This window comes from Dendrobium catenatum, unplaced genomic scaffold (assembly GCF_001605985.2).
Source record: "Dendrobium catenatum unplaced genomic scaffold, ASM160598v2 fragScaff_scaffold_992, whole genome shotgun sequence".
Taxonomy (NCBI): Eukaryota; Viridiplantae; Streptophyta; class Magnoliopsida; order Asparagales; family Orchidaceae; genus Dendrobium; species Dendrobium catenatum.
In genome coordinates this window covers 714,639-729,843 of record NW_021319454.1, presented here as the reverse complement: position 1 = coordinate 729,843, position 15,205 = coordinate 714,639, and the positions used below count along the sequence as shown (strand labels likewise).

Sequence of the window (15,205 nt, the reverse complement as noted above, 5' to 3'; positions counted from 1 at the left end):
AAGGTCTTTCTGACCTCTATCGCTTACTATGGTCCATCCGACATCCATCATTAGACAATGGTCTTTCTGACCCCTATCTCTTACCGACTACGGTCCTTCCTACCTCCATCAGCACATAACGGTCTTTCAGATCACAGTCTCCTACCGACTATGGTCCTTCTGACCTCCATCGCCTACTATGGTCCTTTTGACCTCCATCAACACACAACGGTCTTTCTGACCCCGGTCTCCTGCTTTACCTTTGATTCGGGACACACGTGGCGTTTGCCCCCTCCCAATCAAGGAAAAGTCAATCCTAGGAGGATTCTCTCGACCTCTTCCACACAGGTTAACATCATCGAGCAAATGCTCTGACATACAACCTCGGATAGGTCCTACATCCTTGGTGGATTCTCTCGACCTCTTCCACACAGGTTAAATGTCATCGAGCAAAGACTCTGACATATAACCTCGGATAGGTCCTACATCCTTGATGGATTCTCTCGATCTCTTCCACACAGGTTAACGTCATCGAGCAATGCTCCGACATACAACCTCGGATAGGTCCTACATCCTTGGTGGATTCTCTCGACCTCTTCCACACAGGTTAACATCATCCAGCAAATGCTCTGACATAAAATCTAGGATAGGTCCTACATCTTTAGTGGATTCTTTTGACCTTTTCCACACAGGTTAAATGTCATCGAGAAAAGACTCTGACATATAACTCGGATAAGTTCTACATCCTTGATGGATTCTCTCAACTTCTTCCACACAGGTTAACGTCATCGAGCAATGCTCTGACATACAACCTCGGTTAGGTCCTACATCTTTGGTGGATTCTCTCGACCTATTCCACACAGGTTAAATGTCATCGAGCAAAGACTCTGACATGCAACCTCGGATAGGTCTTACATCCTTGGTGGATTCTCTTGACCTCTTTCACACAGGTTAACGTCATCGAGCAATGCTCTGACATACAACCTCGGATAGGTCCTACATCCTTGGTGGATTCTCTCGACCTCTTCTACACAGGTTAAACGTTATCGAGCAAAGACTCTGGCATACAATCTCAGATAGGTCTTACATCCTTGGTGGATTCTCTCGACCTCTTCCACACAGGCTAACGTCTTCGAGCAAAGGCTCTGACATACAACCTCGGATAGGTCTTACATCATTGGTGGATCCAATATAGATTAACATCATCTAGCAAAGTCTCTGACATACAACCTCAGATAGATCATACATCCTTAGTAAACGTCGCCAGAATGCCGTCAATGGACTTCCATCGAACTTCTCCACAAAGTTAAATTTCTACCTGATGTTGAATTTCCTCATGCCGCTGAACTTTTTCCTTGCAGGACTTTCGTCAGAATTCTACTAGACTTCGGACTTCTGCCTGTCGTCGGTTTACTACATGTTATCGTACTTCTATCCGTCGATGGACTTTCGTTGGTCTTCTACCCGACGTCGGACTTTTGCTTGTCGTTGGACTACTACCCATCGTCGGACTTTTGCTCGTCATTGGACTTCTACTCGTCATCGGACTTATGCCCGTCGACGGACTTTCACCGGTCTTCTGCCCGAGGCTGTACTTTTGCCCAACATCGGACTCTTGCCCGTCATCAAACTTTCATCGGGTTTCTACCCATTGTCAGACTTCTGTCCAACGTCAAGCTTCTTCCCGTTACTGGAATTTTGCCTAGCAGAAGTTTCATCAGACTTTTGCCCGACGCAGAGCTTCCTCTCATCGTTGGACTTCTACATGAAACCTGAATTCTCCCTGTTGTCAGACTTTTGTTGGGATTCTGCCCAACGCAAAGCTTCTTGCCGACGTCGGACTTCTGCCCGCCGTCGGTGTTCTGCCGGTCGATGTACTTTCGTAGGTCTTCTACCCGAAGCAGTACTTCTACCCGACATAGGACTTCTGCCTACTGTCGGCCGAATACCCGTCGCCGGAGTTCTGTCCGTCGATGGACTTTCGTCGGTCTTCTACCCGATGTTGTACTTCTAACCGACATCGGACTTCTGCCTGCCGTCGGACTACTATGTGTCATTGTACTATTGCCCGTCGATGGACTTTCATCGGTCTTCTACTCGGCTCAGTACTTCTAGCCGACGTCGGACTTTTGCCTACCATCAGACTAATACCCATCGTCGGACTTCTGTTCATCGATGGACTTTCGTCGGTCTTCTACTTGACGTTTTTCTTTTATCCGACATCGGATTTCTGCCTGCCGTCAGACTACTACCTGTCATTGGAATACTGCCTGTCGATGGATTTTCATCGGTCATCTACCCGGTTAGTTCTTCTACCCGACGTTAGACTTCTGCCTGCCATCGGACTACTATTCGTCGTCGGACTCCTGTCTGTTGAAGGACTTTTGTTGGTCTTTTACCCGATGCTGTACTTCTACTCGATGCCAGATCATCTGCCCTCGCTCCTTTGTCAGGCCTCCGCCCACCGTCAGGCGGGACGACATGATTTTTCCTGACCGCAGAATCTCTAGAAGGAAAGTGGTCGCCCGACATTACTCCAGTACAGGGAGGGGCCCTGCTGTTGGACAATGGATACCATCTATCCAAGGGCAGAGGAAGACCTCCCGTATTGAAAAGAGCGCCGAAGGGAATAAGGGAGGCAGGTCGGCCAACCGGCCGGTTCGGCCGCCTACACCTATCCCGGCCCAATTTTTGGCCTGGACGGTCCAAATCGAACGTTTTTGGGGTCCCCGGAAACATTTTTCGACGTTCCGGACTCAATTTTGACACTTTCGGGACTCAACGAGACCTCTATGCTCAAATTTGAGCATGTATATGAATTTTAGAATGCAATTTTTTGCGTTTAGACTAATGTAAAATACTATGACACATATTTTAGGACTTCTAGGGCTTTAACGTCCGAAAATAGGGGGACATCTGATACGTCCTGAAAAAATTACCTTGATCGGGCGCGAATCTCGGTGCAAAATCAAGTTGGAAACTTCAAAAATTAATTCGGAGACCATCCGAACTCTTATTTCAGCAAACTTACAGTCAAACTGAGCGTCTCAAAAAATAAGAGCTCGACGACTCAAAATTCGACTCAATACGAGCCCAAATGAGCCCAAATCAAAGACCCGAAGCGCTGTTAGAAGGTTCAAACCACAATTCGGGTTACCAAACGGTTTCCAAACATTACATGCTTATAGTCGAATCGAGTGGCTCGACGAGACAAATCCAATGAGCCCAAGATCACTGTTTTCCGACATTACTAAGACATTCAAATGTCCATCAGACGGTTCATGATCAAGGGATTCAACATCGACCGTCCATCCAACCACTTCCAACTTGCCCTTGATCCTCCACCTATTTATGGGCCATGCCATTCCCAAAATCTATAAATAGAGCTCCCTCTCCTCTTGAGAGGGGACCCCTGAGCCTAAGGAAAAAAGAGAGAGATCGGAGATCGCTCTTGCTTCCTAGCCTCCTCGACCACCGTCGGAGTTTCGTCGGACCACCGCCGGAGTTCCGTCGAACCACCATTGCTCCACCAACGCCGGACTTCTGCCGGGCCACCACCTGACGCCTTGTGCTTCGCCGGACCACCGCCTAACGCCGTTGCTCCTCCGGACCACCACCTGACGCCCTGTGCTCCGCCGGACCACTGCCTAACGTCGTTGCTCCGCCGACCTCCACCTGACGCCCTGTGCTTTACCGGACCACCACCTGATACCCTGTGCTCCGCCGGACCACCACCTACACCCTGTGCTCCGCCGGACCACCACTTGAGGCCCTCACCTCCGCCAGATCACCGCCTGACGCCGTTGCTCTGTTGGACCACCACTGGAGATCCTCACCTCTACCGGACCACCACTTGAGGCCCTCACCTCCGCCGAACCACCAACTGACTTCGTTGCTCTTCCGGACAACCACCTAAGGCTCAGATTTATGCCGAACCGTCACTTGAGGCCTTGTGCTCCACCATGACACCACCTGAGGCCCAGACTTCTACAGAACCACCACATGAGACGCGAACTTCTGTCGGACCACCACTTGAGGAACTGTGTTCCATCAGAACATCACTTGAGGCTCAGACTTCCGCCGGACGACTACTTGAGGCCTTAAGCTCCATCAGGCCACCACTTGATGCCTAGAGTTCTCCCAGTATACTGCCGACTACGGTCCATCCGACCTCCATCACTAGACAACGGTCTTTCTGACCCTGTTCTCCTGCCGACTACGGTCTTTCTAACCCCGTTACCTACTATGGTCCATCCGACCTCCATCACTAGACAACGGTCTTTCTGACCCTTGTCTCCTGCCGACTAGGTCTTTTTGACCTCCGTCACCTGCTATGGTCCATCCGACCTCCATCCTTAGGCAACGGTCTTTCTGACGCCGGTCTCCTACCGACTACGGTCCATCCGACCTCCATCACTAGACAACGGTCTTTATGACCCTGGTCTCCTGCCGACTAGGGTCTTTCTGACCTCCGCCACCTACTATGGTCCATCTGACCTCCATCATTAGACAACGATCTTTCTGACCCCGGTCTCCTACCGACTACGGTCATTCCGACCTCCATCAATACATAACGGTCAGACCACAGTCTCCTACCGACTATGGTCCTTCTGACCTCCATCGCCTACTATGATCCTTCCGACCTCTATCAACACACAACGGTCTTTCTGACCCCGGTCTCCTACCAACTATGATCTTTCAGACGTCGGTCTCCTACCGACTATGGTCCTTCCGACCTCCATTGCCTACTACGGTCCTTCCGATCTACATTGCCAGATAACAGCCTTTCTTACCTATCTCGTGCCGACTATGGTCCCGCCGACCAAACAAACATGTCTATGTTGATTATTGTAACTCCCACCATGTATTGCGCTCTATATGGCGTACATTTGTAACATCAAGCCAAGGCCTTCTCCCTGAGAAGGACCTCATTTGTAATCGACTGCAAATACAAGTGGATTCATTCAAACTGGGCCAGGCCTCGTGGTTTTTCCCCCTTTTTTAGGGGTTTCAACGTAAAAACTCTGGTTTCTCTTATGAATGCTACATCCTCTCTCTTATCTGATTGTGTGTTGGATCTTCGTACAATGCTAAGACGTTAAACTATATATTTCTCTACCGCCGCGAATACTTCAGGACGTAACAAGTGTTAAATTTATTTTTTGCAAACTGTTTTTAATAATAACCTTTAGTCCACCCATTTTCCTTCCTAAGCCTCTAATATTAATTTTATCAATTCATCTAATGAATGTATTTTTTACTTTTTATTGTATATGTCCAAACCATATAAGTTTATTGTCAATCATATTATCTTCAATAGTTGTCACTTCAATTTTTCAGCGATTGCAATTTATCCTCCTAGTTGTGGTACATATCAATCTTACCATTCTTATTTTTGTTACACTTAAACTAAATGTTAATGATGTTTTTATGGACCAACATTTGGATCCATATAACATTATTGGACTAATTGCAGTTTTATAAAATTTAGTTTTAAGCTTTCATGGTGTCCTCTTATCACCCAAACTTATTGAGTCATTCCTCAACTATCCATCTTTAATTTTAGACATTTTTTTTATAATTATTTTTTTTTTAATTTTAATTTTGAACACTTGAAAGCTGTATGGCTTGACTTCTAATGGTTCATTTCTTCATTTCTTTATTTAAGTTAAATATGAAATATATATTAAACATTGCATAACTCTATATATCATCAACTTGAATTTAAATTGGGTGGTCACGATTTTTGTTTGTTATTTGAAATTTGAGTTTAGCCTTTCTCTATTTAAAGTTGAACTTATGTTGTGGTTGTAATTAACAATGGCTCTATTTAAATAAAAGGCCTTGTTATTAGGAATTGTGTTAAAATTTTTTTTCTATTAAATGATTAGACTGGACTATGAGTTCCATGGTTTAGATTAAGAACAAAATTAAAATGACTATGATTTTCTTTATGTGAAATTTTAAGCGACTTTTTAAGATCTTTAGATGAACTGCATGTAACAGTATTTGGTATCATTCTTATTTTAGAAATTTTGCGGAGTTTGCTTTCTCTAACCGGAAAGCTGGGCTTTCTTTTTCATTGTTAAGATAATCTTCTCAAGTATTATTATTTTTATAGTTTATTGATCTGTGGATACCTGCACAGGTACCCGTTCGTAGGTGTCTTGAACATTAGGTTTGGGTCGAGTAAAAGGAGTATTACCTCCTCCTTCGGAGCTGTTCATTTGAGGGACTCTTTCAAGAGATGAAATGAGCTTAACACTAGAGCACGGTTGACCAACACCGGTCGCCTCTTCTAGATAGCCACCCCCAGGAGAGGAAGATTTCGGAGGTTCCTTTCTTAGATAGATAAATCCTTATTCATTTGAGTCAGAACCAAGCTTTTTACATAAGGTTACATCAAACGAAAGGTGACACACACTGCTTTAATGAGACTTGTCTTGCAACCAGATCAATCTAAAGGCTTCATCAAGACATCACTCGGCTTCCTCATCTCAAACAGGGCGACCATAGAATGGCCTCATACACCTCATTAGTCCATCCCTCCGACTACACTTCGAATGAAGACATTCGACCTCCTCACATCTTAATAAGGAATACCTCCTCATATCTTAATAAGGAGTCCTAGACTGACTTGCAACTCACAATGACAATCAGCTAGGGGCTCATCTAACTTGCCCCTCTCAGTCGTCATTCCACTGCGCATCGACGACCAACTAACAAAAGACTGCCAATAAAACTATCATATCAAAGATGTACTTTACTTAGCTTTCTTGACTCTAAAAAGGTGGATGGATAGTAGAAAGGATGGGCATGAATACCGAGCAAAAAGAGTGATTTAATTCAACTCCATTCAAGGAGAAGACCTCAGAAGAGATGTTATTTTTTTCTTTGAAATCAAAAGCTCTAAGCTTTCTACCATCTTTTATCTCTGATCCGGATAATAAAGATTTCATCTACATTCTCATGACTTCTCTCTCCTTCTTCCTGTATCTCTCTTTTCTACCAGTTAGTATTTTGCCGCATTCTCCTCTCATATCTCCCTCGTCAAATCGTGGTGCCTTGTACCACGAAGCATCATCAACTGAACAAAACAAGATTCAATATCCTTTCATGTGCGACGAGCGTTGATCGATATCACGGGTAAGAAGAGCACCATGTACTAGACGGTCGGGTAACCTCGAGAACATTGAATATCCTGCTCGTCTGGAATTGCAAGAGATGGAGTAGTGGCTCTTGAAATCAATTGATAATGCTCTCACTTTCGCCAACCATCAATTGCAAATAATCAACACGCCTTACAAGCCAACTAACCTGAATACTGGCCATGATCCTCTATAGAGGCGCCTTCTACTGAACCTACCGTTGATGCCAGTCGGTCCTAGGCGAGTGACAAGAACTCCAGTCCAATGGTCGGTGGGCTAGGGATACAAAATCGGGGCCAACCAGATCGATCTCCAAAGCAATGATACCTCTAAGTTTAAGGTACCCCACCTAGAACCCAACCAAGAAAAGACCAACCCCCACAGATCATGTGGGGACCTTCGAGTCTTTGACTTCTCTCCTCAGTGTTGATGACGCCCTCTAGTGTCGTCTCTTCTTTACCACTCTCAAAAACATAGCGCTGAGGCGGTCACTCGCCTATCAATTGGGTTGATCATCTCGTTCCATAAATTCAAGCAGATGTTCATTGCACAATTAGCTAATGCCCAAAGACCCCCTAAAAGCTCCCAAGTCCTAATAAGGATGAGGCAAGAACCTAGCGAGTCATCGAGAAGCTTCATTTTAAGATTCTAGAAGGTGATGCTCGACATTAAAGACCTCAAACTAATAGTCGTCCTGACATCCCTGATCCATGGGCTTAGAGATGGTCCTTTTTAATATGCCTTGTGGGCCCGCAGCAGTCGAGAACATTGGTGGAACTATTTGAACTCTCCAATAGCTATATTATTGCTGAAGGGTACAACCGGGGTGACTGAACTTACCTGTAAGTACTCTCTGACATGATCCCACATCAAATAGAAACTTTGCCCTTGGGAAGAACAACGAAAGGACCTTTTCTGATGAAAGGATGGTTTAGGGACCAAACATATGTTTAGGGGTGTCAATTAATGACATGACACAAAAACCCGGCCCGAACTCAACCCAGGAAATCTGTGTTTGGGTTGACTCGTTTAACAAATGTGTTAGATTCTTGTCCTAATTCCTGACCAATTTGAAAAATCTGACATCGTGTCTGTGTTAACCCGCTAACTTGAAAAAGACCCGAATTTGACATGTGTTCCACACTACATCAAGCTCGGGCTTGCCTGCCTTGCCTCTATGTCCCGCAACCTAGAGTCCTACATTGTAGCTCGCGCTCGCATTAGCACCGAGTTAGCATAGTCAAGCCACTTGAGCCCACTCCCTTGCTCGCTCACACATCCAAGCACCGCGCGGTCCCTCCCTAGCGTGCAGTTGCGCAGTCTCGCCCGCCGCTCATGCTCGCCACTCGGCTGTTGCTCGCACTCGCAAGTTAGCGGGTTGGGTTGGGTCGGGTCAACTTGATAACCTAACGGGTCAAGTCCAGGTATGAATTTCTGATTCATTTGTCTAATCGGGTCAGGTTCTAGTTGCATCAGTTGAAAGCATGTCAATTTCAAGTTGGACCTGATCCCATATTAAAAACTATATTTGACACCCTTACGTACGACATAAGCAGCGACATCCTTGTACGAGGCACTTGTTTGTCCCGAATTTCAACGATCCCCCCTTGCCTGCATTTGCACAATCTCGCCCGCCGCCCGTTGACCTGAAGACTATCTGACTTATACTTTATTGAGAGTGTCCATGTTGAAAACACCAATGAGATCGGCTTGAGCCATCCACATTGTGGAGGTGGTACCCGCAATCACAGGCGGTGACGAAAGATATGCCCCTATGTATTCAAAACAATTACAAATCTCCAAAGTCAATACTACAACCTGCTCGCCATCTGATGAGGACAAAACAATCACATTTAACAGTAGAGATGGAACAGCCAGGTGTAATCTCCACAACAAAGCCATTGTCGTCATCACCCTCATTGCAAACTATCATATTAACAATATTCTAATAGATACGGGGAGCTCAGTAAACATTTTCAAGGCAGTCTTCAACAAGATGACTTGCTAGCCTCTTAGCTAGTCCCTCTTGGAGGACTCCTTTACGATTTCTCGAGGGCGCAGTGAGGTTAAAGACATAATTGCCCTACCAATCACCTGGGGAGGAGGAAAGTATCAGTATACCACTATAGATGACATAATCAATGCCATGCTACATATAATGCCAAATTCAGTATACCACCAATCAACACCTTCAGGACTGTTGCATCCACATACTATGCCATTGTCAAATTTCTTGTTGAAGGAAAGGAGATTAGAATCAGAGGTGCCTTGCTCAGTCTCGTACCTGCTATCTGCGAGTAGTCAGTCTCGTCGACACCCCAGAAGAAGTCCTTCATCTTGAAGTTGAATCAGGACCAGGCCTCAAGACCCCTGAAGTTATCGATGATGTATCCACAACAAAGGATGAACCAAACAAATTCTTTTGAATTAGCGCCTCCTTCAGCATGGAGCATTGGAGTAGGTTAGTGCAAATTGTTTGCCACCATTTTGAAGTATTTGCATGGACGACTACAGACATGTCGGGCATCAACAAGAGGTCATAAGCCACCGTCTCAATATGTATAAAAACGATTGCCCCATCAAGCAGAAAATCAGAAAGATTGTAGCTCTACTTGCCAAGCCCATTAACGAAGAAGTAGAAAAATTGCTCACCGCCAATTTCATTTGAGAAGTCCAGTATCTAGATTGGATTTCTTACATGATGATGGTCTAGAAATCAATGGACAGGAAGAAAATGTGCATGGACTTTACCAATCTAAACTTAATATACCCTAAGGACGGCTACTTGTTTCCTTGTTTTGAAGCTCTAGTTGTTTTAGAGGTAGGCCATCCCGTCATGAGTTTTCTGGATGCCTACTCAGGCTATCATCAGATCAATATGCATTTTGAAGATTGTGAGAAAATAACATTCATCACTACAGAAGGCCTATACTACAAAGTTATGCCCTTTCGGCTAAAGAATGTTGGAGTTTATCAAAGGATTATGAACAAAGTCTTCAAAGAGCGAAAAGGCTGGAACATTGAAGTATACGTAGATGATCTCTTAGTCAAAAGATAATCTACTAATCAACATATTTAAAACCTACAAGAGGCATTCCTAGCCCTCAAGCGATACAACATGAGGCTTAACCCTTTAAAGTGCATCTTCGAAGCAGGCACGGGAAAATTCCTAGGGTTCTTCCTGACGCCTGACAGGTTCAATGTCAATCCCACAAAGGTGCAAGCCATACTCTACATGAAGACACATCGAATTGCCAAGGAAGTTCAACGACTCACTGGCCGGATTGCTAGACTCAATTGTTTTATCTCCTAGCTTAGGGAAATGTGTACTCCTTTCTTTAAAGAACTCAAGAGACTCAGAAATTCTCTTGGAGAGATGACTGTGAAACAACCTTTCAATAGCTTGCTCCAACATTAGTCAACTTAGCTAAAAGGTTGCGACCTTACTTTCAAGCTCACTCTGCTCAAGTGGTGACAAATCACCCTCTCAAAGTAGTTTTGGCCAAACTCGATCATTCGAGGCAATTACTCAAACGGTCTGTCGTGCTTAGTGAATTCTCCATCACTTATATGCCAATGATAACAATCAATGCTCAGGTACTCGCCAACTTCCTTGTAGAATGCACCTACCAGGCTGAAAGCTCTAACTTTCGCTCAACCTTATTGGATGTTGTACTTAGACGTTGCATCTGGCGAACAAGGGGTTAGAGATGACATTATCTTGAAAGATCCTGCCAGAACTGTCGTCACCTAGTCCGTCAAGTTTGAATTTAAAGTCACTAAAAATCAAGATGAGTACGAAGCTTTACTCACAAGATTATGATTTGTCTCTGAATTGGGTGCTACTGGCCTGACAATTCATTCATATTTGCAGCTCATGGTGAATTAAATCAATGAAAAGTACAAAGTTAGAGATGAACTACTATCCATATATCTATTCAAGGCCAAGGCTGCGTTTAGGAAGTTTGAATATTTTAAAATTACTCAGATCCCCAATGGAACATCAACGATCAACCAGCTCTACGAGCCTTCACACCCTCCATCATAAGGAAAGAAGTATCAAAAGCAGAACCAGATCCTCCAAATCTGCGTTCTGCGAGCTTGATGGATCCTTACATTGAATATCTAAAGAATGTTTTAATCAGTTGAAGTTAGTGACCACTGACAATTCAGTATCCAGGCAACCAACTACCTAATCAGAGATCAACTGTTTAGAAAGTCCGCATCTTGGCTCAACCTCAAATGCTTGCGAGATGACCGAAAAGGATCCTTACTAGCCGAAGTCCATTTGGGCTAGTGCGGAAGATATTCAGGTGGATGCAATCACGCCCATCGATCCTCAGACTAAGTTACATCTTGCCTACCATGAGGAAGGATGTAGAAGAATTCTCCAAGAAGTGTGTACAATGCTAGAAATTCACCCCAATTTAACTAAAGCCTTCCCACAAGCTACATTCAATCACAAGTCCATGACCATTCGCTATGTGGGGAATAGATTCATTAGGTCCCTTTTGACCATCAGCAGGGCAAAGAAAATTCATCTTGGTCATGATAGACTATTTCACCAAATGGATCGAAACCAAAGCACTTTCCTATGTAACATCCATAGTGGTTCGAAATTTCATTTGAACCAACATTATCTTCCGACATGGAGTCCCTTTCACAATCATTTCATACAATATACCACATTTCAAGTTCCATTGAACTCGTTCTAGTTCACAAAATTGTTTATTACATTTATTTATTACTCAAACATGCAGTATCATATACAAAGAAGTAGATGTATCAAAAAATAATTTTTATTTCACGCCTCCATGATTTTACAAGCAATTTATGTTACATATCTCGTATTACAAGTATTTACACATAAGCCGTATAATCATTATGATCAGTTTTTTTGTGCGTAAATGGTGAATGAGAAACAATCCCAAGAAGTATAGTGAAATAGGCGAGATATATCCACCATCATTTCACTATATTCCATGGGAACTCCTTCAAACCATATCGTTCCACCGGAAAGTAAGAATTTGGACACTCCTATAATCGAGAGCACCCAAACTTTGTCGGGAGAGCATGTCAAGATCATTGTTGCCATGCTCGTCTAAGGGGAAGACTCGACCTCCTCCATCTCCTTAGCAGCATAATCGGTCAGAAGCATATATCAAAATTACTGATTCTAATCGCCGAAGCAAATCATGAGGGAAAACAAAAAGATGGAACTAGTGTGACACCTCGTTTCCTGCACACTAATTCCAATCTTTTCCCTTTCTCCTCTCGGAAGATATAGGGTTCCGAGTCCTCTCCTTATGAAAAATTCATTTATACTTGAAGGCTATCATCCGTATAGACACGTTTTCTTTGCTCCCAATTTCTCAAGAAGAAAGAAACACCAAATTCACAGATGTTCTTAACTACTCCGATTATCAAAAAGAATTCTCGCCTTTTTAAAGAAAGACCTAAAAGACACTATCACCTCCACAGAGGCCATCAGAATGCTCGTTTATGCATCCAACATGCCTTCTCCATCATATTTATAGGCTGGAGGACACGAAGAGCCATGTATATATCCATAACTACGCATAAATACACATCAAATCTATAGAAAGTTTGAAAAGATGCATCCACTTAAATGTGCCACCTACCACCTGAGATAACTCGACATAAATTCTGAAAATAGTTATGGCTATTATCTAGACTCGATTCGCATCATTCTGCCAACGATCACAGTCATATCATCTAGATCGAATCAACAACAAAATGCCTAGGCCACTGTTGGCCGACTCCCCCAAACTTCCTTGACTTCCCCCTTTCAGACAAGCTTTTTAATTAGTAGCGTGCCTGTCTCTAGCATATGACAAGTCTTAAGTGCCCCGACACTATAGGTGACTATAGGCACCCAACCATTGTCCGAAGTAAAATGGCTCAACCACTATTGGCCAACTCCCCCCTTTGCGACAAGATTGCAATGAGTAACGACATAGGCCCCAACACTATAGTGCCCCGACACCATAGGTGACTACAAGCATTACACCACAAAAGGTATGCCTCCACCTTTGCAATATGCTCCACAAATGGTAATGCGTGGTTAACTTGACAATGGGCAAGATAATGCCATCAGATAGTCCCGAGAGGTGATTCCCTACTTTTCTAACAAAGGCAAAGCAAGTCCCCTTGGTAGGCGGGACCCATTGGTCATTCTTCAAAGGATGGAAACCTGGCAGAGGGCACGATCAGCCTCAAAGTTATTTCATACCAACAATGTACTTGTTCACTTGCTGAGCCAAAATATCATATTCACGTCATCACTCATGTATGAAAAAACAAAAAAAAAAAAAGAAAGAAATGCAGGTTTCAAATGGAATAACTATACATTTTTCCTTTATAAAAAAATTACAAAGTGGCTGATGTGATTCATTTATTAGAATTCTGCTGATCATAATTTTTTTTCTCCATCATAGAGATTTTGAAATTTTGGAGATTTTGAGATTTTGAAATTTTGGAGATTTTGAGATTTTGAAATTTTGAAATTCTGCTGATCACAATTTTTCTCCATCCTCTACTCCAACAATGTATACCACTTTTTTTTGAGATTTTGAAATTTTGGAATTCTGCTGATGAAGGCTTCATTGTGAATGATCATTTACTTAAATTCACTTCTAACGAGGCCATTTTGTTGACAGGTAAGATTTTGAATAAGGAATTATGGATATGTTTTTTACTTTAGATGTAACATGTATAAAAAATTTCTGACAGGTATGCCTAACAGAGGTGTTGATATCAAAGAGATTTAATTCAATTGCATTCAAGGAGAAATCCTCACAAGAGATGTTATTTCTTTCTTTGTAACCAAAAACTCTAAGCTTTCTACCAGCTTGTATCTCTAGCCGAGATAATAAATATTTCGTCTACATTCTCATGACCTATCTCTCTCCCTTTTCCGCTCTATCTCTCTTTTCTGACAATCAGTATTTAGCCGCATTCTCTTCTCATACCCCCCTCGTCTGCTCGTGCTGCCTAGTACTGCCAAGCATCATTCACCGGACAAACGGGATCCAACACTCTTACTTTTTAAGCATGTATATCTTTCTTAACCTTCCAGTTAATGTCCTCTTTGGCAACATGGTATACATTAGTCATCTAAAGATGGTTTTATGTTATTTTCATATCCATTTCAGCCAGATTTTTAGCAATTGATAAAAACCTATTATTTCAGGTAAAGTTACAAGCCTCGTTGCAAAAAAGAATCTGCTCCTGGCCGATCGCATTGAAGAAGCCATGAGGAAAAATGAGAGCCTAGAATCCCTCAACGAAGGTAGTATCCGAAGAGATGCTGTCAAGTTAAGGCTGGTTGATAAGAAGGGGAGAAACACAACTCAGACAATTAAAACCAGTCATCCAAAATCTGCTGTAATTTGGAGAAAAGCAGCTCCGACGGTATCCCAGAAATCAGCACCTAAATCTCCTGTATTTGGGAGAGCAGCAGCTGTAACAGTATCGCAAAAATCAGCAGCAAGAAAATCTGGTGGCAAACCAGCATCCATTAAGGTTAAAAGATTGACTTCACCATCAAATCCAGATAGAAAGCCGGCATCCATTAAAGCTAAAAAGTCTTTTTCACTCTCAAAACCAGCAAGTTCAGCAGATGTTTCAAAGGTTTCAGTGAACAAGAAAATTAGTGTGAAATCTGCTGGCTCGAAGCTGAGCATTGTTGGGTTTAGAGGTAGGAGTTCCATTGGAAAAAAGTAAGCATTTACATCAAGTCGATGCTTTAAACTTTGGAGATATATATATATATATATATATATATATATATATATATATATATATATATATATATATATGACCATTGTATTTTATATTTTGGTTAATTTTTTTGGAGGGATGCTGTAAAAAGATCTTGAAATAACTAGATGGACAAGAGGGGGGTAAATTGTGAAAATTTTATAGCAATAATTAAAAGCTAAGCATGAGTTTTAATTTTTTTTGATGATTTTAATTTTTAACATGAAAATTTAAACAACTTCTAAGGAAAACAATTGAACTCAACGTGCAACAGTATAATTTTTTTCTTTCACAAG

General features: G+C 42.8%; 1 protein-coding gene across 2 annotated transcripts in view; it reads left to right on the top strand.

The window, feature by feature from the left end:
* Positions 1–14,941, top strand: part of LOC110101153 (DEAD-box ATP-dependent RNA helicase 39) — a 56,431-nt gene extending 41,490 nt beyond the window's left edge. Inside the window, exon 9 of one of the 2 annotated variants that reach the window (XM_020828944.2) lies at positions 14,341–14,941. In XM_020828944.2, coding sequence (XP_020684603.1) covers positions 14,341–14,873 — 533 coding nt within the window. In that variant the 3' untranslated portion in view covers positions 14,874–14,941. The remainder of the gene's footprint in view (positions 1–14,340) is intronic. The other variant, XM_020828943.2, reaches the window with a different exon arrangement.
* Positions 14,942–15,205: the final 264 nt, after the last annotated feature.